The sequence below is a fragment of the Typopeltis vanoorti genome, chromosome 4 (assembly GCF_054136105.1).
Source record: "Typopeltis vanoorti isolate ZY-2024b chromosome 4, IOZ_Tvanoo_1.0, whole genome shotgun sequence".
In the NCBI taxonomy this organism is placed as follows: domain Eukaryota; kingdom Metazoa; phylum Arthropoda; class Arachnida; order Uropygi; family Thelyphonidae; genus Typopeltis; species Typopeltis vanoorti.
Window position 1 is genome coordinate 108,099,567 of NC_143552.1, and position 26,007 is coordinate 108,125,573.

The following is a 26,007-nucleotide window of genomic DNA, read 5'->3' on the forward strand; positions in this document are numbered from 1 at the left end:
CACACACACACACACACACACACACACACACACACACACGGCCTACAATGCAACCTGCAGTATGTATGTTTGACTATGAAAGAAATAAATGCAGACAACTTTCCTCCTATATGAATAGCAGACTTGCCTCTGGTCCCTTGCAGAAGCTGTCGGCCATAATTTCTGCCCAGCTCTGCTTTAGCTCTCTCTCTCTCTCTCTCTCTCGCTCGCTCGCTCGCTCACATCCCTTATGATGGCTGCATTGTAGCATCACTGAAAGTTAAAGTGGAAATCCTTGCATCATTATTCTCGTCAAACTCCTGAATAGACTGACCAAGGGAAAATCACTTTCGGCTTTACTTGGAAAAGTGTATCACAAAACATCCGTGTTTTCCACTAGAAAATCATCTGAAAATTCTTGAACGACTTGGATATCAAAGTAGATTTTAGTCCTAAAGTATCCTACAAATTATATTCAATGGACTTCCTCCCGAATTCACGTATGTCATTATCATATCTGCACTATACAGTAATCCCTCGATTAATGCGCCCCCGATTAGTGCGTTTTCGATTAGTGCGTCATTTTTTTTCGATACCCAAATTCGATTAGTGCGCCTCTAAAATTCGATTAGTGTGCCTATATACATCTTAAAAATAAATGTTACAGATTTAAAAAATTTCCTATCTATACATTTTTAGGGCTAACTATTTAAAAAATCACTCACCAGGATGAAGTAATTTATTTACTGATTTAAAACATTTTACAAAATTATTTTTAATGGCCTACTACACTACTTCCATGTACACTATGTATACTATGTTCCAAATTTTTACCGCCAAAATTTATCTCGTCTGCTATAGTGCGCCCACAGATTCGAGACCCTTCGAAACTTCTGCGCATGTCACAAAAAGGAGAATCCATTCCGATAATAGGGTAATCAATCCGTCTTCTGGGATGAGTTGTTTATTATTACACGTCGGAAAATTAACTTCTCTTTTATGATCATTGTAGTTTTTAAAGTGGTAACTATTTTGCTTGTATAACAGTTGGGAAATTTTATCTATAAAGCACGTGATTTCGCGTGTTGGCGACCAATTCGTTCGTCCTTCATTTCTTTTTTCCCTTCAATGAAACGTCCAAGAGTTAATTAAATCTTATTCTGAAGAATTGAGTGATTCCGACCTGCTAAATATAGATGCACAGCGGGAAGATCCCGAAGAATATGAAGAAAATTTAACCACTGATAGTCAGCCAAAAGAGATTTCACAGAAATAATTTGAAAATATTTTTCGTACAATCGAAGTTTTTAAGCAGCAGTACTTAGAGGCTAACCCTGATGAAGAGAGAAGCAGTAAAATTTGCAGAAGAGTAGAAGAGAAAATAGAGCCATACCGTCAGTTGTATGAAAAAAAGAAACAAAATGCCCGCCAAACTACTTTAGCTCAATTCTTTGTTAAGAAGTAGAATAATAAAATTTATATTCTGAATATGTTTTATTGTCTTTCAGCTTCATGGTTTAACTTTAACTAGGCCCTGAGATATACTTTAATTCTTTTATAAAATAATTAAGGTTGAAAAAAGAAATTTGAGGAACGAATTATACTTTTTCCCATAAGTTATTATATTCGATTAGCGCGTTTTCGATTAATGCGCCTGTTTTAAGGAACACATTAGGTACACTAATCGAGGGATTGCTGTATATTACTCAACCGACATCCACTTTGCAGTATGGAATCAAGCTCATATACAGCTAGTTCCAAAAAAAAAAAAAAGGGCACAAATGACTACCACAAGAGTGGGAGAATAGATCGATAGTTTAATGGCAAAAACTAGTCACCTAGTTTTTTTGTTTTTTTTTCTCGGAAACAAACTCTCAACACTCGGAAAACCGTCAATATGGATAATGACAGTCAAGATCGGAAAGTCTTGACTTTCCGATCTTGACACCCTCCTCCTACAGACAAGTGTCATGGAAACGGTTAGAGAAACAAAGGGTTCCGTATTGAGAGTTTCTCAGAAAACTGCCCTTTTATATTCTGTCCTTCACTCTTTGTAATTAGGTCATCAATTTTCTTTCTGCTCACTGCATGTAGTGGAAAATGTTTTCCTTTCCGATTTCTCTATTAATGCAAGTATTTCTCAATGCTATTATTTCATCCATTATCTTCCTCATATAGTCCGCTTAGTCCAATAAAAGTCTGCTTACTCACCTAAAACCCTATTCGCAGTTTTGCTAGACACAACAAATGTGTTCGATGTTCAGACATCAAAAGCTTGAAGATCATTTACAAGTTGATGCCCGTTTAAACACCCATCTACTGTAATATGCCACTGTAAATCTCATCATGCCAAAGTGCATAATTTTACACTTACTACCATTAACAGACAGCCATTTTCGTTTGCTCAAATTTCCAGCCAATTCAAATAATTTTGTAAGTGCTGAATATCAGTGGCATCTCTGATTGCCCTGTATTCGCATCATCGGTAAACAATTGCATATCTGATATTAGACCCTGCATGATGTCATTAATGTATAGATTGAAAAATAATGGCCCATGGACTGAACCCTAAGGTACACTACTGGTCACCTTAAATATGGCAGATTCACACCTACCTACCGTATACCAGTTTTTAATATCCGTCTGTCAATCGTCCACTGATCGAAGTCAAGAGTTTATATTCCAATCCCACATTCTCCAGTATATGCAACAGTCTTTCGTGTCACCAAGTACCACTAATTCCTATAACTTTTGGCTAGTTGTACGTACTAATGCCAGAAATTGCTCACACTTATTCCGAATACTTCTGCCATTAGTATACATAAACTGCAATATCCCTTCTTCCCATAACCTTCCTGTGTGTGTGTGGATTAGTTCATTCTGTACACAATTTATTTTCTGAGAACATTTAATCCCACATTCACAGCGATTATTGACCTTGGCAATATTAACAGCTCACTCTATCACTTGCCTCCCTAGCAAATTCCATTTCCCTATTTTTGTCCATTTACTCTCCCATTTATCAATAATTGTTCTAAATTGCCATGCGCTCAATCCGTTTAAGTGCAAACCATCACTCTTAAAAAATTCCTTCCTTTTATCAAACTCATCCCAGGCATTCATAAAATGAATATTCAGTTTCCTTTCTTTATAAAAGTTTTTACTCAATCTTGACATCGTTCCATTTTCTATAATCGCTCTACTGTTTAATTCATCACTGTCGAATCTTGATAGCACACTCATGATCTTTCCAATCTTGCTCTTTGCATTCATTGCTATCATCAAGTCTTTCAACTCCTGTCTCACAGAAAATTTTTCGCTACTTAAATCATTCGTTCCCATAACTACAATAATCTCATTTACTCACTCTAATCCCTCTGTAACTTCTGTTATATCCCTAATCTTTGACCCTGGATAGCATGCTTAAATGACTCTACCATCTTTCACACTCTTAATTATAGGATCTCCCATACAACACAATATTTTTTCTCCTTTTAATGTTCACGCCCCTTACTGCTTACATCCCATGCACACACTCACTTAATCCGGTACTAAATAATCCTTCTCAATCCCCCCCACACACACTCACCCCTACATTGGTACTGCGAATATATTAAGGATTAAACGTGTTTTACGTGGCACTCGTGACATAAAAACTAAAATATGAAACACGTATACACAAGACAATTTATTATAAATGTATAAAACAATTTGATCTGAAACTTCAAATCTGTCTTCCGTGTAACTGACATTTCTTGAAAGTAGAATAAAAACAATGGATGTCACAAGCGAGATGTGTGCGCCACGTGCTGGAGTGGTTTGGGTAACTTTTTCACAGCAGCATGGTATCACCTGTTGGGGGTGGAGATTACTACAACATCTGCTTCCTTTAACACGAATAGAAAATAGAATAATTAGAGCTATAGCCATTACTGACTTCACATATATAACCAATGATCTGTTTTGCCATTCATAATATTTTGCCATTACCGAAATTCTATTTATTATTGTATATTATATGTAAGAAATAACGTTGTCAAATTTTCTAGATTTATATAATGTAGATGGTTTACGCTGTGACCGGAACTTGCTAGTAGTTCCAAGACAAAACAAATATTTCTAAGTCCTTTGAACACCTAGCAACAAGCAGCTACAATAAACCTCCAAATGAAATAAAGTCAGTAACCTCAGAATATGCATTCAGAAAGCAATTGAGAGACTATCTCATGGGACTAAATAATGTTGACTTTTATTTTAAACGTGTATTGCAAGAGATCAGTGTAATTTTTATATATTTTAGTCTAATTATGATTCTAATATATTATATACCATGTTACGTGAGCCATCATAGTACAGTCATTTGATTTAAAGTGATTGTATTGCCTAAATTTAATTTTTCTAGTAACCAGTATGGGTAGGTCCTCGGTTACATACATACTGTACAATTCCTTATATTTCTTTTTCTTGTTTATTATCATAAGCATTTTCCTTAACATATCTCTACATTAATGTTCAAGTGTTTATACTTGCTTTATTGATATTGTATTATGTTGTCATTTGTATTACTTTTTCAGTTCTTAATAAATTTATTTTCACCACAGGAGGTGCAAGTGAAGCAACAGAAAAAGGAAACTTTGTGTTAGATTCTGCCATTAAGACTACGCTAAAAAGTCACAAACTATTGACTACTAAATGTGATGGGTCCAGTAGTCAATAGAATTTCACAACAAAAAAAAGAAAAAAAAAGAGGAAACTACTGTGCTCTTCAAGAACAACAGAGAGGTGGCGAGTTGTGCTATATTAACTTAATGTTGACGTTTGTGTTCATTTTATTGTGTAAGCACCTTTTTAAAATAATCTCTATCTTGCCAATTTTTTTCTATCTTGCCCATTGCTTTGTTTTATACTTGTATCCAAAATGTACATTTGATGGATAGTCGTAAAAGTTCATTGTAAACTAAAACGAGAACTAAACACAAAGCATCGTTTTTATTCAGATACTGAATGACTTTATTTGACTTTATACTTCATTTCCCCTCATTTAGGATGCTGAAATAAGCAGTTGCTTTAACACTTCCGTGATTGGCTGGCCAAACTAGGACCAGACACTATTCGGAATATCCGTACGACAAAAATTCAGATGATAGACAGTACATAAAGCAGAAGTCGGTAGCAAATGCAGTTCATGTATCCCAGGCAACAATTCACAACATAATTAAAAAGGGCTTGTACCTTAAAAGGCTGCATCGGTCTGTGTTATTTTGGGGTCGCATTTAATAGAATAAAATCGCAATTTCAGAAACTATTTTTATTTTCCCCGTTTTTAATTTTTTTTATTAAGTGTTGAACGGTTATAGAAGAAATAAACGAAAGTTGTGAATGGGTAAGCAAAATTCTGAAAAATAACGGAGTAGTAATTTGCAGACATAAATCACTGTTCTCATAGTCGTAGGTTGCGTCAGCTGTATTTCCAAACTACCACAATCCACCTGAATAACAGATGAAAGGGATTAATTCTTAAATGACGTCACACACTGTAGAATGGAAGAAGGAGTACAGGTATACGAGTGCATGTTATATTATTACACCGGATAGCACTCAATGAGATAGGAATTATACAACAATTCTGTGTCATTTTCAGTTAGTATTCATTTAATTTTTGGTATAATCCAATGGCATCTACGTTTATTTCTTTTAGAATTGTTTTCCTAATTTAGACAATAAAAATTATATGATTTCAAGAAAAGGGAATGGCTAAAAATCTTGAATACCAGACTTCACTAAATCAATCCAACCGCCATATATGACATGTGTACATACACAAATAATAATGATATAGGTATAATAAGGGCATAAGAAATGTCTAATATCCAAAGTTCCGCATAAATCGAAAGCCTATCTTGTACTAGTGTGTATGAGATAAGTCTACATAGACACGGAAAAAAATCTTTATATAATAGAATTTGATAATCATTGCAGTCTAAATAGTGAAGTGACTTGATATTATAAAAATTTTTTATGAAGCTACGGAGCATAGCGAACTGTCTTAATCATAGTTCTTAATATTTTTATTAAGGCTTTCCCTCTCCTTCAAAAGATTTAAAAAAAAAAATTAACTTTTATTTGTGTTCATTATTTTCTAAATAACGCAATTACTAAGGCAACTCATGGCGAAGACGTATTTTTGTGAGCGCTAGATTATTTTCGGAACTCTGTCATAAAGACAAGCATTCTCTGCCTACATAAAATGGATATTTAATTATCCTTTTGGTTTACTGCCAAAATAAAGACTTTGTGCCTTGTTTTTCCTTCATTAAATGAATATTTATTTTAAAAATAATTCATAAAAGATTTTATTTTAAAAAAAAACTAAAATTAATTAATGAAATATAAAATTATATTATGTAATGAATTTTAATAATTCATTTTATATCTGAAAAACTTGAAATATTATAATTTTTCTAAGAAAATGCTTTGAATTTTTTATGATGTGGTATTCTTTTACCGCCTTCACCAAATGTCACATTTTCCAGACTTTTTAAGGAGGGACATATTTTAAAGCTAATCCCTAATCTTTATTATCAGTACTTCAGAGATTTTTTGGCTATTTTAGCTGATCTGAAGTACCATAGCGAATATTATTAGTAATACTTTTATGTTATGTTACTGCAACATGGCTTTTATAAATAAGACAACCTTTTTACACATTTTACGTTGTACTTCGAATAAGTAGAAAAAGTTATTCAAAGTACAATGAACATTTTTTATATTATACGTTCGGTGAACGGCAAGTTGCCAAATGGATCTCAGCCATGAGTAGGTCACTGGTTTATTGAAAACGTGTGAAGTTCAAGAGACCTGCTCTACTGACTGAGGGATATCTATTTATATTTGTTTCGGAAGGGTGTAAAAACAAGACTAGACGGGGAGTCGTTGACTAACCTTGTCATGTGCAGGAGGATGCTTCCTTTAAGTTATTTGAGATCTCTCTCTCTCTCTCTCTCTCTCTCTCTCTCTCTCTCTCTCTCTCTTGTGCGTTATGTGTTCAAGTTTATGTTTCTTAAGAACTTATTTCTTTGAAACATTATCATACAATTATAAACTCAGTAAAGTTAGCACTAACTTTCAATGTTGTGTCGAAATAGAGATGTAATGTAAACTGTTGGCATTTTTTATTGATTGTCTACAAAGTAATGAAAGGATGCGGTTTCAGATTCTGAATAATTTTAGTACTTTTACATAATATTGCTAAGGTTAACATACAGTAAACAATATAGGTTAATGTAGTCTAGAAAAAACAATTTTCTAGCCTATTAATCAGTTCAAATTATTCTTTTATATCTTATATTAGGCTTAAATCGAAACGCAGCATAACACAGTTAAATTTCCTTTTCTTTTTTTTTTCGCAAAAAAATAAAAATAAAATATTCGCTTTGAATAATAAAAAAAAACAGAAAACGAAAACAAAGAAAGAAAGAAGAAAAAGCCAGTAAACTGACAGCTAGCATATTTCCATAACAACTGCCCAAAATACTAAATCGAACACTATATCTCCCAGGGGCCATCTTTAACTGTTGCATTGAGTTCATCCCCCCCCCTCCTGCATCCATGTTTGATGACTTCCTTATATCTTAAATCTTTATCATTTAAATATAATAATATAAATAATTTAATTATTTTTTTGAAAAAAAAGGCTGCTTTATAAATCATAGATTTGCCATTTCTTAATAAGCAGTTATTCGTGGGCCAAAAGTTTCCGAGTTCTTTAAATTAATAAATATATTTATGATTAATATCCAAAATTTTAATAAAAGAATATGATATCTTGATTTAGGCTTAAGCTCATGAAGGTATTTCCACTATATTGTCACCTTAACTCAGCTTATCTTTCTTGAAAAATGAATTATCTCCACAGTAATCTTTTGTGTAGTAGGTGCATGTTAGTTTTACTTTTCTAAAATATTTTATTTTAGTGTGAATTTTTTAATATAACATTATGTTTACAAATATATCCAAATATAAAACTACACAGAAGTTACATGGTTCACTTGCTTTTGGCTAAAATAAGCTTTTATAAATTAAATGTCAGTAGTAAAAAAAAAAGTACAGGAAACGGCAAAGTTTAAGAAATGTTGAATTGAACAAGTAGATCATTGCATCATGCCAGACACAGATTCAACACAAACCAAAATAGGGCCGTGACATTTCCGGCTGGAACATTGTGCAATTGCATGGCGTATTTTTTTCTTACTCACAGCAGCATAAGAAAATTATTCAAAGTGAAAGGTCATCAAGATTTGAAAGTTAAAAATTTTAAACCGAAAGCAAAGTTTAAAAAAAAAAGCAATAAGGTATTATAAAAAGTATAGCCACAAAAAGATATTGTTTATAGTATAGCCACACGCAAAAAAGATGTTTATATTATAGTCACAAAAAGATATTGTTTATAGTATAGCCACACGCAAAAAAGATGTTTATATTATAGTCACAAAAAGATATTGTTTATATTATAGAGCAAAAAGATGTTTTAATTATAGCCACTTCGGAAACACGATGTATAATTGATGTAGTACTAAACTTATGCGCATTATTATCCAAAAATGTCGTAAATGCCTCACTGTTTTATCAATTAACACCAGGAAGCGTATTGTAGCTATTGAATGAATGTGTGCTACTACTTATTTATAGTATGGGTCATATAAAATTAACTGCGCAGAAAACCTATTTAGGATTGTATTCTGAAACAGAGGAGGAGGATATAACCTTTGCTCTTTAGACATCCATGTCAGGTAGTTCATTCTTCCGTCATAGAAAGAACAAGCACGTGATCTTTCAGCATCCTACCGTAAGGTTATTTTGAGAATAGGAATCCATGACGTCATCGTCGGCGTGCGCAAGTGAGGTATTGATCGAAGAGTCGTGCCCCCTACCGTCAACGTATAGGAGAGGAGAAACTAGAAGGAGCGGCTAGTTAACGTCTACTTCGTTGTTGACTATAACCGATACCCTGCTCAAGTCACATATCTTTCCATTAATTTGTGTCCGGAAGATCTAATACGATTCCAACATGGACGACCAACTGCGGCTTAGTGAAATGGGTTATTTAAACGTCCCCAGCAGAGACAGATCAAAAAGTTCTTCGCCAGCAGATTCACTTGCTTCTTCAGCTACAGATATTTCCACATTACCGATTACCGGTAGAGAACAGCACAAAGATGACTTCGTAAGTAAATAAGTTGTTGTTAAATATTTCTTGCGTCACCATTGAAATTCCTAATATCACTATGTGTTGATTAAATGACAATATATTGAATAGCATTGAATGTAATCAAATATCGTTTTCAATATTTTATATTAAGTGTACTGTAAATAAAATAGATATTACTGGAAATAAAATGTCTTTAACCAATATTGGTAGCTTTCCCGCATTGCTATCGTACCGTTCGGGGAAGTTCGTCTGCTCGTTCATGATAGCAAATTTCATGTTCGTCTGCACATTTATGACCTTTAATATTAATGGATAAATGTGTTATATAAAATATGCTTTCAGGTATTTTCTTAATTGCCATCCGATTTCAATGTCATTTATATACACAGAAATTATTTCATTATATTAGTAACGATAAAACATAATAAATAAAGGAAATAAAAAATATTTCTATGTTTGATAGAAATTTGTATTTTATGTTTTACTTATAAACAAAGTGTGTTTATAAGTAATGTATCGTTTCATTTAACCGTTCAAATGTTCATTCAAATAATGCTGAATTCTATAACGTATATAGGATATCGTATCAATATTAACTATTACATTTCTGGATAGTATTAGAATCAATGAATCCAGTTTCTATTTATTACATAGTTCATTTCCGAATCAAAAGAACTTTGTAAAAATGTAGTACCAGATTATATTTTCATGCGATTAAATGTTAAAATTTCAAGGTCAATCATAGGTCGGTTTGTATGACCTTGACTATCAAGTGACAAAGTGTTTCGTATTTCGTATTATACGTTTGCCCAACCAAAAATATGTGATTAGTTGGATAATTGCTTTTATTATTATTATTATTATTATTTGACACCTCCAGGGAGTCCAAAGACTCATCGTCGAGGGATAGTGTGCCAACAGTATCGAACGATTGGATCCCTTCCAACTACTAACCGCGCTCAAACTTACTTAACTGAGCCATTAGTAGCAGAGGCGTGCAAAAATGACATTCTCGTAGTAGGTTAGGAATCTTTTTTTTTTTTTATTAAATGTATGTGATTGTTAATATAGACTGGTTGATGTTAATGGTACTGTTGAATTGTTAATATAGGTGATTGCAAATTTAACAAAATACAAAGAAATATTAAAGCCAAATACACAAAATCCTCTGACCAGATGCTTCTTAAATAAGCCTTGACTTGTGTGAGTTTGCAATTAAAAAATAAAATTACAATGGTACCTTGGTTTGCGAGCATAATTCGTTCTGGAAACATGCTTGTAATCCAAAGCACCCGTATATCAAAGCGAATTTCCCCATAAGAAATAATGGAAACTCAGATGATTCGTTCCAAAACTCAAACATATTCATATAAAAATGATTAATACAAAATACATATGCCTTCGTATACCTTATCTATATAAACGTTTTTATATTTTTATTATTTAAATGTAATATACATAAATTAATCGAATTTATTAATTACATTACAATTACATATTACAGTAATTGTATTGGGTAGGACCATTTTCATTGTCACTAACGGAATCACTGCTATCTGTTGACTCTTTTTCTTTTTGTGCGACTTTAGCAATGAACCTATCCAATGACACTTGCTTTTGCCTCTTTAAGGATTTCACGGAAATATGACATTGCATTGTCGTTAAACAGATTCATCTCTCACACTGCCACAGCCTCACTCGGGTGGTGCTTTTCTACAAAATTTTGCACTGTTTCCCACACCTCCCTAATCTCATTTGAAGAGAGGGATGTCTCCGTCTTTTTCTCCTCCTCCTCAGACTAGATCTCTTCTATAACCTCTTGCTGTTGCTCGCGATGCAGATCCATCAGTTCGTCGGTGGTAAACTCCTGGCCATGTTCCTCCACCAGCTCTTGAATGTCTTTCTCATTCACCTCCAGTCCCATGGTCTTCCCCAAGGACACAATTTCATCGACAACTGGCAGCTCTTTTCATGAGCAAACTCCTCGACGCAATCAGACCACAGTTTTCTCCAAGCAGAATTAAGGGTTCTCTTGGTGACCCCATCCCAGGCTTTATCGATGATCTTGACGCAGTTTACGATGTAGAAATGATTTTTCCAAAACTCTCGGAGGTTAAGGTTAGCTCCTTCGTTCACCTCGAAGACGCGCCTTGGTGTAAAGCTTTTTAAAGTTCGAAATGACCTGCTGATCCATCGGCTGGAGTAATGGAGTAGTATTGGGAGGAAGGAACTTGACCTTAATGAACTCGAATTCTTCCAGTAAGTCGTCCTCAAGACGTGGAGGATGAGCAGGAGCATTATCCATAACCAACAAGACTTTGAGTGGCAATTTTCTTTTTAAAAGGTATTTCTTCACTGCGGGACCGAAGACCTCGTTAATCCACTCAACGAACAAGATAAGAGTGACCCAAGCCTTGCTGTTGGACCTCCACATAACGTTTAACTGGTTCTTTTGCACCTTGCATTTCTTGAAGGCTCGTGGATTCTCAGAATGATACACGAGCAGGGGCTTGACTTTGAAATCACCGCTTGCATTAGCACACAGCAAGAGGTTGAGACGGTCTTTCATGGGCTTGACCAAGCATTGTATTCTCTTCTGCTGTAATGTAGGTCCTCTTTGGCATCTTCTTCCAAAAAAGCCCTGTCTCATCGCATTTAAAAACTTGCTGCTGCAGGTAACACTCAGAAACCATAAGCTTCTGGAACTCGGCAACGAACGTTTCAGCTGCCTTTGCGTCCAAACTCGCAGCCTCTCAACACTATCGATGCCACTTCTCCTCTTAAAGTTATCAAACCATCCCCCTGCTCGCCTTGAAGCCTTCTTCGTTTTCTACAGAAAACGAAGAATTTTTAATGGCAGTTTACTTACGAGGTCGGCGTACAAGGCATTTGCCTTCTCACAGATCAAGTTCTCGGTCACAATATCACCTGCTAGTTGCTTCTCGTTTATCCACACCAAAATCAACTTTTCTACAACTTCCAGAATACGTGGCCGTAGCTTTGATACTCTCGTGACTCCTTTTGCTACATCTATCCCCCTTAGTTCTCCTTTCTTCTTTAATACTGTGCAAATCGTTGACGTAGACTTCTTATAAAATCTTGCGATGGCGGCCACTTGCATACCTTGTTCGCGCTTCCCGATGATTTCCTTCTTAATTTCCACCGTAATCATCTCCTTCTTCTTATCGCCTTCCTTTTCAACCCTTTTCTTCATTGGGGCCATTGTCGTAAAACAATTAATAAAGAACTGTCACTGCATTTCGACACAAAATAAAAAATGCTTTATGAACATACACGTGGTCACAACGCTAGCACGAATGTTGACCATACGAATGAGGTATGCCGACTGAGACCGTGCATGCGAGACGATTACCCACAATCCCGAGCGGCTTGTGATCACGTGATGACGCTAGGCAGACAAAGCGTATAGGTAATACTCATATTGCAAGACCTCGCTCGTTTATCAAGTTAAAATTTATTAAACATTTTTGCTCGTCTTGCAAAACACTCGCAGATCAAGTTACTCGCAATCCAAGGTACCACTGTACATTATAAAAAAACCCGACTTTTTAATCTAAGTGAATTGGTAAACTTCTCAGACAGATAATTTCTCGGCAGCTTTCATATTATTATTTTTTGATTATTACATTTGATTCTCAGGTAAATTTGCAAATAAATTTAATGATTTTACTTGAGAATTATTAAAAACCAAGTACTGTATATAAGAAATGTGTGATAAGACGGCTTCATCGTTATACAAGTATGATTTGGTGTGAAGCATTTAAAGATTGTTAAATAATAATTAATATTTAATTTCACTTCCATTAAATGTTAATAATCATAATTTCAAATTCAATTCAATCTTGTTCAATTCCTTTTTTCGAATATTCTTCGCCTTTACTGTTGTCATAAACTAGTCATGTATTTTTGGTTAGCAGCCTTTGTTGTAGCAGACAGAAAAGACATGCTATTTTATCAGGCATCGTGAGTTATTTATAAATCCCGGAAAATGTTGCACTGATTAGAATTTCGAAAAGAAAACGGATTCGTTGACTTTTCTTTGCTTTATTCAGATAATTAAAAAATCGTTTTTTTTTTATAATGTTATTTTAATTTTTAATAGCAAACTCACACAAAGGTGTTTGCTTACGCGGATTGTTGTTTTCATTACATTTTCGGTGAAAAAAATCGGTGATGTACGTTTGCCAAGTTTGAACTATAAAATTAAGGTATCATACGACATGCTATCATCAGAATTTTAATTCCATTCAAATAGCGTGCTTAACACAAACCTAGCTTCAAATTCTACTTCTGCTTCAAGTTATTATATTATTAAATTCTCTGAGTGCGATGACTAAAAACAACGCTAATGCAAGATGCTATTTCCAATGCTACAATATTTAGAAAAAATTGAAAATATGCCAAAAATATGAGATTGAAATTTAAATTCTCTTTTTCTGCATGTGAAATTATTTAATTATGGAATTTTAAACTTTATTTAACTGTTTATTATTCAAGCGACAAGAAGATTGAAACAGATAGAATCGAGTCATATTTGCAATTTTTTTTTTTTTTGTAAAGAATCACTTTTCAACTTCTACAAAAAACGCTATAAGATTCCTCTACTGTTTTATTCAGCTAAATGTGGCATAACAGTATAGAAAACAGCGGTAGTGTCGTACGAAGTAACTTAAATTTTAATGAAATGAGGCTATCATAATGCACTGTATCCTTAAGAACGAGTAACTAACATCAAAATCGATAATCCATAACCGTACTTGAAATACTCTCGTACCAGAACATCCAAAAATTAATTTCAAAAAATATAAAACTTCAACTAGAAAATATGAAATTAGTTACGTATTTTTAAACTGAACATTCGGTTAGCAAACCCTTTAAGTCATTATTCAGATAAACATGCTAATAGATGCATTTTATTCAATTTCGTTTTAAATTCGGCAATATGCATTTTCTATATTACTACGCCAAATAAATAAACACATTTAGAATATTTTAAATATTCTAAATGATGAACCAGGAAGGAGAGAGGGTTGTGAACTTTGCAGTAGCGTTTCATCTGGCAATTGTGAACTCGTTTTTCTTCAAGAGGGAAGAACATTTGATAACATTTAGAAGTGATAACAACAGCTCACAAATTGACTACATTTTGACTAGAAGAAAACATCTTAAGGTTGTGACAAATTGTAAAGTAATTCCAACAGATCAAGTAGCACAACAACACCGACTGCTGTGCGCATACTTTAAAATAAGATCGAAGATAAGAGCTTCTGGTTGCCATGGGATGAAGACAATTAAGTGGTTTCGCTTAAAAGAGGAGAGTGTGAGGAATCGTTTTAGGGAGAGAGTGTTAGAGAGGATTTCGGATGGACTGGAAAGTGTACAAGATTGGTGGAAACATAATTCAAAAGTAATCCTGAGCTGTGCAATCGAGGTGCTTGGTGAGACATCTGGAAAGATTAGAGAGCTGAAGGAGGGTTGGTGGTGGAATAATGATGTACAAGTGGCAGTGACAGCTAAGAGGAAGGCAAAGCAGAAGTGGGATGAGTCAAGAGTGGAAGAGGACAGAGAGGTGTACAAAGAGAGAAAGCAAGAAGCCAAGAGAGTTGTGGCACAGGCAAAGGCCATGGCATATCAAGATCTGTATGATCAATTAGAAACAAAGGAAGGACAGAGAAAAATTTACCAACTAGCGAAATGTAGAAATAAAGCAGCTAAGGACATATTACATGTGAGGCAGATCAAAGACGCTGAAGGAAGAGTATTATGGAGGGATGTGGACATAAGAAACAGATGGAAAATATACTTTGAGGGACTTTTGAATGAGGAAAATGCAAGGACTCACAGAGGAGATGGACAGCCTTCTGAGGGGATGGTGCAGAACATCAGTAGAATGGAAGTGACGGAGGCCATGAAGAGGATGAGGAATGGAAAAGCGGTGGGCCCCGACAGAATTCCAGTGGAGGCATGGAAGGCACTGGGGGAAGAGGGAATTGACCTGCTGTGGGACCTGTTCATGAAAGTTTGCCAACAGGAAAATATACCCGAGGAATGGAGGGAGAGTACTCTTGTTCCCATCTACAAGGGTAAAGGGGATGGCCAAGACTGTAAAAATTACAGAGGAAGAAGCTGTAGAAGAAGAAGAAGATTTAGAATATTTTAAAGCACAAGTTGCATGAATTCCTGCTTTAAGACAATAAACAAAAATAAGCTAATCTAATCTTTACAGCAATAGAACCACCCATTTTATCAACCTGCTTAAGATTAATAGCTTATTTAATTAAATCGACTTAATTATTAATAAATAAATAAATAATTCTTAAATTAGAAAAAGTAACAAATCAGAGATGCCTGAATAATATGAAAACCGAGATGATGGTTTATTTAGTGAAAATTTTGAAAAATGAAAAGTTAAAAGTTAAAATATAATGGATGTCAATTTAACATTAAAAAGTGTACGGTTATGAATTTTGCGAAGATCGACAATTCTCCCCCCCCCTTTAGGAAATTAAAGCTTAACTTTTAAAGCATAACTCAAAAATCTATTTCAGACATAGATATATATATATGTCTGAAATATATATATATATATATATATATATATATATATATATATATATATATATATATATATATATCTATGTATATATATATATATATATATATATATATATATATATATATATATATATATATATATATATATATATATATATATACCCCTGTTAGGATTTATAATCACGAGATGGCAAAGCTTGTCTGTCGTATTTTCTCACCTGAAAGTCTATTCATTGAGCCTCGATCCCACTATAGTGATTGCTGAAGGATGGAGATGGGTGTCCACCAATCTTCAAAAAAGTTACTTAAGATAAAGGAGCCCAGCCTACTTCCTTTGTGAATAAAATACATTTAAGGATTTATTTATTTATAAGTTGCCATGAATGCTTCTATAGCTCAGTTAGTTTCAACAAAGTTCTTTGGTTGAAAAGATCTGGATTTAAATCCCGTCCAGGATATGAAGAGCTTCTGAGAACATTAACTCAGCTGAAGGTGAGTTAACCTCTTTCATACAGCAAGGGAAGGGTTTTCCAAAATGAAACTTGGGTTTTTCATCAGGCAAACTGGCAAGTAAATATCACTCAATTTACACACAAAATATGCATATGGGCAACGGTGTAGGAAAGCAAAGGCACTGGGGGAAGTTTCAAAAGGCATCAGTTGCAAGATATTTCACCAATTACCGAAACTGTCACACTAAATAGATAATAAATAAATAAATGATGATGATGATGATGATAAGCGCGGAGCTACGCATTTGCCAAAAGCGCCAAAAATCTACTTATGGTGTTTACAAAAAGCAATCTGCATAGGATCCAATCTGCATTGGACTTGTAAGCAAGGCCTGCCTTCTCTATAAAGTGATCCAGGTGCAAGAAACCTTTTGGGGTCCTAAAATATTTTTCAGAGGTAAAAATTAAAGGATTCGAAATAAACGTATTGTAAAACCTCTTACTTGCAAATGATTTTGGCACAGGAAAACAAAAACAAAAAAAACAAAAAAAAAAAACATTCGAAATATAATTTCGAATGTGTTTCCGCAAATGTGTACCGACTGTGCCCACTCGATCGTGGGGCCCGGGTGCATTACACCCATCGAACCCCCGAGATGGCCGGCCCTGCTTGTAAGTACTGCAGATTATTTATCATTATCAGTTATAATTGCTTTGTTTATAGATGGTTATTATAGAATTTGTAATCCCATCTGAACTTCCTTTTTCGTGTTAGACTCAGTGTCTTGCCACGGCCAAGCAACCTGGCTTTCTTATAAACCTGATACTGTTTATGATAGGGCGGTTAATTCCATCCGCAATATCTGCTATGGCTATAGATGGCGTGTGTTCTTCAGGCCCGTTTGCGGGATGAAAAACTGCGTTTTGGGAGGAAAAAAATCCGGACTCTTCCTTATGAAACTGGTAACTTAACTTCATGTTGAAAAGTCCTAATAAAAGTTCTTCGCATTCTAGGGACGGGATTCGAATCCAGGTCTTTTCATATAAATTAGTCTATACCGACTGAGCTAGGGAGGCTCTCAGAATTTGTAATATCTTAATTATCTTGCAACTCTGGAATCTAATAAAGATTGAAAATTTTCCATTTTTGCGTGGTGGTGATTTCTTTATAATTATTTCTCTCTTCTTTCTTTTAGTATGGAGGATTGATATTCCTTAAACGTCGTGTTGCATTCTTAATTCTTATTTCATTTCTTGTTGTCTTTTGGCCGATTGGATAACACTTCCACTGCCCAATCAATAATAAGTTTGGTCTTGAATCTCACTTCAGCACGGATGTGTGTAAATGTTTTTTGGTGACAGACAATTTTCATTGTTGCCTGATATGAGACCGCCACCACCACTGCTACCATCACGCTGCTTAGGGGGATGTGAAGTTGCTTGAAAGAGTTCCATGTTGGTTCTCTAGAGCAGGATTTCTGAAATGGCTAAACTCCACCCGCCCAGGGTACAATATTAATCAACTCACTATAGTTTTACAGTCTCTTTGTGAGTGGATTCATAAAAATAAATAAATATATAAAATACAACAACAGTCGGAAAGTTTTCATTTCCTGTTTCTTCATTCTAGGTATAGGAACCATTATTCTGAAGCCTGCATTATAAATTATACTTTTCATTAATAAACGCAACATTTTGTGTATTTTACACGAAAATAATAAAATAGTTTTTTTTTTTAATAAGTTTGTGATTATAAAAATAGTTTATCTAAAAAGAAATCAATAGACAACAAACGGAGCATATTTTAGTTCATTTGCAATATTGCGAATTTTAAATAATGTTCATAGATGGCACCACCTATGCACAAAGCAGCTCAATGTTACCTTTTATATTCTCTACTGATAATCTACTATAATAAAATGTTGGATACATTTCTGATAGATTTTATTAAATCTATGGAACATGAGACATAAATGGGTTAAATTTGTAACATCTTATGTGCTACATTAAGTTAACATTTCTTGTGGAACTCCTTGCAAATATTTTTAGAGTATTATTTATGTCATAATTAGACTCTCCATAGGCGTACACTATCTAGTCAAAATATTATGACCACTGTGCTAACTTCAGCTACGCGATCTGACATGGACTCTTTAAAACCTCTGAACATTGCTGAGGCATGGGTGGATTTAAGGTTGGTTGCTATGGCACCTAAGCTATAACTTTTTAAGAAGCTCTCTCTATATATGAATAAATTGTGGATTTAATTTCTTTTCGGCAGCACTTGTAATGACGCGAGACGTTAAGCTATAGCTTGTATGGCTTATGCATAAATCAGGGTAGGAGGCACGATGTACCACACAGTCAAATCTGCGAGTGTTCGTGGTGAAAATTCAAATGCCGGATCTTTCGATCCACCCCAACAAGGAGTGGATCGAATTGCAATCTGGCGAATTTGGTGGCCATAGTAATCCAGAAGTCACAATCGTGTTCAGCGAGGCATTATCGAACGACACCCTCAGTGGCACGTTGCATTATCCTGCTTTAACACACTGGTGCCATCTGGAGGATCTTTACCACAAAGAGATGTACCTGACTGTCACAACAGGTAGATAATTTATAGCATTCATACAGTAGAAAGGCATCAGGAATCCAAGAGGTTCCCAGGAAAATATCACCATATCATAAATGCCCCCACCTCCTGCCTTTTCTGCTTGACCATGACATCGGGATGGTTCCACTTCTCAGGTTTTCGGTTAACGCTCCACTTATCAGCTATAGGGCATAGCTAGAAAAGAAATTTATTGGAAAAAGGCCACGTCCCCCCCGTCTTTAATGATCGAATGATCTCTTAGATGCAGATTGTACACGTAGTAATAGTAGTAGTAGTACTAGTAGGCGATGATTAGGCATGAACATGAGTACCTTGACTGAGTGCCTGCTTTGGATGCTCATACAAACGGAATTATGTCTGAGAAGCACCGTCATTCGCGGGACAGTCTACGTTCACCAGAAGATGACCCGACGACTGCTGTTCTGCCAAGTATCTTTCCACTCTTGCAACACCTTAACTACAACACTCTGTGAGTAACCTGTACAATACTGGCTAAGTATCGTTCAGTATCAATATATCATCTGCAATACTGGCTTTTCCTGATGATACTGCTCACCTTTCGACTGATAACCTTCAGTCATGCCTCTTTCGGGATGATCTACAGTGTAGATTCTATACATTCCGATGAACAGTACATCATACACTTCCATTATCATGCATACTGGCTTTCACCATGATATATAAATGCTACTTGGCGGGTAAAATGGTCTGTTGTGAAATAAGTGTGTGTAGTAGTAATAGTAGTAGTTTCAAAAGTCAATCTAATAGACATCATATTGTTATAACTCCTTCAGAAAAACTTGAATGCAAGCAAACTTCAACGATTTTCGAAACGCTGAAACGCTTGAAATTTAGAATAAGAAATTCGTGAATTTTTCATAGGTGCAAGAAATATACGCTTAGGGTCCTCGATTTTTAACACCAATAATATTTAAAGCAATAAATACTCTTTTTTTTTATCTCTTTTCTCTTTTCCATTTTCTAAATAGGGATGTTTTAACCTCTAAGTATACTTAGTGTTTTGATTTCTTTGAGAACTTGTTAAAGCTTAAATAAAAGCTGAATTTTGATTGTTTATTGAGAATTAAGAATACTATTTTTAAAAGAATGACATTATATAATATGCAAATAGCAATCGCCATGACATTTTATAATGTGAATTCTTATCTACGAAAGGATGTAAATGGATATTAGTGCTTTGAATGGACTAAGGGGTAAGTAATTTGGTAATGATCTCACAAACGGCCTGTTTCTATCTTTTCCTTTCCTATAGGCGCTTCCATTGGTGATTCCTTTCCTCAAGAATGATGAACTAGTCCCCATCATTCTTCTGCTTTCCAATTACACCAAAAATCAGGAACAGTGGCTACTCCACATTTATTTAGATCCAACAGCAAATGCGCAGAATTCGTATCTCATTCTCTTTTTTCATCCCAGTTGCAGCTATTCTCTGGAAACAACCTTCCTCCTGATGTATATTTACCAAGTACCACAATCTCCAGTTATTGTAAAAAATAATTTAAAAAAAAAACGTTTAATGGGGCACATGCGAAGTGGGTAGCTTTCTATTCACATTGCTGTGGGTAGAAAGCGTGCTCCTCATTCATCCTGCCAAATAACATCTAAAATAACACCTGGAGATTTCCTATATGAAGTTCGACAAGAAAACATTTCTGGTTTGTATCATATTTTCATTTTGTTTTATTAATGAACAATCGTTTGCATATCTGTTTTTAAATTATTCCATTCTAAATGTAAAAAAAAATAATCAGTTTCATCTTCATTTGGGCTTTTAAACAAATGCATTAAAATATACTTTTAAAACAGTGTTATTTGCAACGAATTTCATTTCTAATATCAACTCGCTCTGCAATTATAATACCCTAAAACAAATGATAAGGGTGGTCGATTTTCCAGGAGCCCAAAGTGGCCTTAAAATGTCTCTACCTTTTGGATAAAATATTACTGTTATGAAATTAATAGTTTTTGTTTGTTTGTTGTTGTTGTTGTTACTGTTTTGGACCCTGCATCTACTAATTCAGTTGCTAGAGATAATGAAGGTAATTTCTAAAGTTTCTATTCTTGTTCGATTTCGTATCTTCTTGACCTGAAGAAGAAATTTCATTAAATTCTTTTACAAATACTTTTGAAAATATACGTGAATATCTAAAGTAAAACATCCGCTTCTTTCAGTAGGATAAAAATAAATAAATCTGAACCTTAATCTTGAATATTGCAACAAAGTAACGTCCCCTATAGATAAGTTTTTTATTCCTAATTATATAAGTATATCCCAACGTGATAATACGGTAATATATACTCTTAAGTTCGGTGAGATATCTATTTATAATTATATTATGGCATAATGCCAGTTTGTCGAAGATAACTCTATCATAATTTTCTGCGTCACTGTTACGTAATTGTCCTTTATTATGTGTTTTCCGTGATAAGTAGAAACAGGAACTATTCAAATTAATACCTGGCAATCTGTCACTGTATGATGGAATAAATTTTATGATAATTAATTGAAGTTATTTACTTCAAGGTCTTTGCAAAAAAAAAAAAAAAAAAAAACGAAATGGCCTGAAACCCTTCTGAGTTCAATATGGTACTCAAAAAGACTTTTATGATTCAATGGACTTACTTATGAAATTATATGCATTGATTTACAAAAGCAAAAACAAAAAAAAATTATTTTGCGTATAAAGTTATCTTATCAAATTTATTCAAAATATTTTTTTTTATCTAAAAAAGCACTATTAATACGGTTCCTATGTATGTGGGTAGAAGATTCCTAGTTCGTTAAAAGAGACAGTAGAAATTTCTGTATTAGCTCATAAGTCAAGTTCTCTATAAGTATATAAGTCAATAAGCAAGGCTTATTGAATCATGGCATATTCAAATGGCGCCTTACAAATGACTATATTCTCATAAACAATAAAAATCAGTAAAATTAATTTAAAAATAAAACAAAAGAAATTAGCAAACAGTAAAAGTAAAAACATCCACTTTAACGTCCACAAGTAAACATTTTGAATGAATTAAACACAACTTAAATACGTGGGAGAATCAAGGTTACAAAAGTATTACCTATATTACAGCGATTCGCTTTTTATCATTCATTTTCCTGGTTACCCCCTCCCTCCCTCCTACTAGTAATTATGAAATCTACCCACACACCTGAACCTTCTCTTTCTAACAATAGATGAGCTGACTTAGTAATAAAAACACGTGATCCCTTTTCAGTCTGTTTTGTTTCTTAGGACTTAATTGCAGTTACTTAATGTTATATATTATATTTGAAATATAATATTATTGCAAATTTCAATTAAAGTGTTAAAACTGCTAACTTATGAATATTATTCCATACTAAAGATTAAAGATTTTCTGGTGGTTAGTGCTGCCCTCTAACAATAAATTTGACAATAGCTATAAAAGAGTGTGAATGTATTTGATTATTCTCTGCATACATAATTCGCATGCATTTCAATTCGAGGATAGAAATCGCAGGTGGTTCTGCCCTTAGGTTGATTTTTGTATACTAGTCCTTAAGGAATCCCACTGAGACTAAAATTACGCGTATGTGTATATACATATATATTTATATCTTACGCATAGATTATTAGAATTTCCTGACTCAAGTAGCATATCTGGTAATTAATAATTCAGTTTTTTAACTGTGCAAAAGTAACATAACACATTGTTATATTTCCGTTATTCAACTGCCAAATTGCCTGATTGGCGAAATCAAATTAATAAGAAGTTACCCACGTGTGTTTTCCGGCCGGAAAATTACTTCGAGTTTTCCTGAAAGAAAAATCCTACCATCTCCATATGCGACCGCTTTATTCATCGCTGAAAAACTCATAAAAGTTTCCTTCTTAGACGGGATTCGAACCTAAATGGCCTCCTCTCATTTTTCGGACCCCATCATTAATTCTCAGATACTTCAGTAAATATCAGTAATTCAGATTATGATGAATCCAATTCAATCTGATTTAATAAATATCACTGTATTTTGACGGACCCAGTTCAATCTGATATCCGTATTTTGACGGATCTTTTAGATATCTATTTTCGTAACACGCAACATTAACGAAATGTTGAAGGCTGTGCTATATAGCGGAGAAAATGAATGAAAGAATCGCTTTTCTATCCGTATGCACCAGCCAGAGGGGGGGGGGGAGATCAGCTCCGGGCGGCACTTTGAACCTTTTTGAACTTTTATAGTTAATTCTAAAATACAGTCTCGAGAACTCATTTCCACATATTATAATACCACTGCGAATTTTCCTCACAATTGCTGTAAATGTTGCTAGTTGTGAGAGGAGTTTTCTAAATTAAAATTGATTAAGAATTACCTACACGTACATTACTATGAAATAGACTTCGCCAATGTCATCGACGATTTTGCTAACAGAAAAGCAAGAAAAATAACATTTTAGAATGTTGAAATTAAAGTTTTACTTCAAAAATAAACATAATGTTTTAACTTATTTCCCTATACGTCGTTTTGACTTTCTGTAGTATTTTTGATGTGTATTGAGAGGGCGGCAAAAGCTCTTGCTACACCACTAGCACCAGCGTATTACTTTTTATCCCCACCTCATTTTTTAACAATGTGTAATTTGTTATAACATCCACGTATCTGAGTTTCTCATGTGGTGCATTCTGCGCTTATCGTCTTCACCATGAATTGGAGAAGCCATGTCAACAAATAATCCGAATGTTTTTTAATTAAGCATTAAAATATATCATACCATCATTTCTTCGTATATATACCCTCAATGGTTACGGATGCTATGATAGTTCATGACTAGTTTCCTGTCAACAATTTTTTTCCAGAATAGCTTTTGAATCATCTCTAACTTTTCAGTTTTCTAAACTATTTCATACTTACTCATGAGCCTAAACATTATCATCACATACCTAATAGCGTGTCGGGTATCCTTTAACCGAGATAACCGCTTGCACCTATCTTGCCATTACTCCATGAAGTATTCTGGACCAATTAGACAGCATAATCTCAGAAATCAGCGACCGAGCGAGGCACTGGCCGCCTAATTCGACTAATTAGAATCCTTGGATATGCTCTTCGAATCATGTTTGCACAATGCGAGCCTTGTGAATAGGACCCTTACTGGAAGGGTCAAGATTCATCGGGCCACACTGTCGCCATGTAGGGCAATGTCTCGTCGTAAACAATCCCTAGGTAAGAATTAGCGGTCACGATGTGTTCAGTGCAGGATGAAAGGACCTGATGTCCATGTGATGTGAACAATCCCCCATAACATGATACCGTCACCAACGTCTGTTTCCAGCCAAACGTTCAGTCTGATTGGCCAGAAACAGGTTGATGGCCATAATGTTTTGGCTCATGACTGTATATCTTGGCCTTTCTCTCGGTATTTTTCTTGCCACTTCTATTTCAAACATATATTGTGCTAATCTTAATTAACAGCCGAACATCAGAGATATCATTTATTTTTCAGCATTGAGTTAGTTGATCTCAAACTGTAGCCGTGGGGTTAGTTGCCCTCTGGATGATCATGTTTACTCATCACAGACATAAAACTGACCTTGAAATATCATAATAATTAGGCAGGTATAAATATTAATTTGGGTAATTCCTGAATTTTATGCCATTTCCTCCCTTGATGAACCTGCGTCTCCTAGACCGATGATGATGATGATAAAATCAATAAATATCAACATGGAATACAATAAATTCTCTCAAACGAAATAGGAAATCTCCTTTCTTTTGATGTTTTGCCCCAATCTCCCTTTTGGTATTTCGTAATGAATAAGCGATGGCATGTTTATTATCTGCAGTTTTAGCGGATTGCATATTTTTAGGAAAATGATTTGCTTAATTTCCATTTTGTACTTAATATCGTAGTTTTTTAAATGTTACTTTCTAGTAAAGTTATTAATTCTATTTGATTAATTATTAATTTTCTAGTGTTAACTCCATTACGGTCCTGGATGAATGACAAGTTTAAAACAATGCGGTTATTTATCGTTTATATACTCAAGAAAGTTACCAACTGTCAACTTAAGCCTCTAGAAGGAATTTCTATGGCTTCCAAACGATGCCAGTATTAGTTGTTCCTTTTCCAATTCACCGTCAGACTTGATGAGTGATATTGCAAAAGAAAAAAAGAAAAAAACTCCGAACTAGGAATGCAGCTGGCATAATCATGATCACGTAATAAACATGGCTATTAGAAGAAGAAGAAAAAAAAAAAGTTGGCTCCAGTTGTGGGATGCTCGTACAAAAGGCGATGTGAAAGACCTTCTACTTAAACATCCCAAGCTGTTATGACTGAAAGCGTCTACTTGGTTTAATGACTCCGAAAATACTTCTGTTCTCTGCTAATCGGCGATGTAAATTTCTAACCTTCGGCTCTTTCTACGGCAGCTCATCACTTCCGTCTCTTACCGGAAGGGAACACAGTGAGCGAAATGTAATTAAGGATGGTAAGACTAAACTGTCAGGAAATGCATAACTCACCCAGAAATCCTAGTGAAAATGCTCTGGCGAATGGGATTCCAAGAATCTGACGTCATTTTAACTTTGCTGCAAACAGGGGAGAGAAGGTTGGTGCAGAATGGAAGACTAGCAACCAGTGAACTCAAACGGATGTACATACGATGTTCAGTTGCTAGGGCAACATGCATTCGTAGGAAAGAAACCGTTGAAAATACGCTAACCACTGTCTCCAACTTTCTTTGTACAGTATGAGCCCAGATTTAATTAACTTCCACCTTTGCTGCGAGGCATTTGTTGCGTGGCAGTATGGCCAGTTCCAACCATATTGTGTTACTTTTCACTCCTTGGATTTCATTCGTGTGAGTACTGTTTCAGCGAGATGTTTTAGGACTCGTTGGATATGGGAAGGCAACTAAACAGCTGTAACAACCCTTGCACGGAAACAGAAGTGAATTTCGTCATCATGGATATTCCACCGAAGAAAATTCTTGAACTTCATCTACCGATCTATCTTCACCAGCATTTTCAACATGGATGCGAACCAAGATATCGCATATATACCGATTACAGTCAAAGGGTAGGCAATATTATGTACAGCAAAGTTTTATCTAATTGTTTACATGTCTTACAACGAAAATGTTGAGTCTTAGTTATTCGAAAAAACGTCTCCAGAACTTGATATAGA

At 34.6% G+C, this 26,007-nt stretch overlaps 1 protein-coding gene across 2 annotated transcripts in view; it reads left to right on the forward strand.

Moving 5' to 3' along the window:
* Positions 1 to 9,000: 9,000 nt before the first annotated feature.
* LOC150107595 (solute carrier family 2, facilitated glucose transporter member 1-like) overlaps positions 9,001 to 26,007 on the forward strand; it is a 274,124-nt gene continuing 257,117 nt past the window's right edge. The window contains exon 1 of one of the 2 annotated variants that reach the window (XM_090391411.1): positions 9,001 to 9,202. In XM_090391411.1, the coding sequence (XP_090247537.1) occupies positions 9,047 to 9,202 (156 nt within the window). In that variant the 5' untranslated portion in view covers positions 9,001 to 9,046. Of the gene's footprint in view, positions 9,203 to 25,878; positions 25,900 to 26,007 lie in introns of those variants that run through there. The other variant, XM_090391410.1, reaches the window with a different exon arrangement.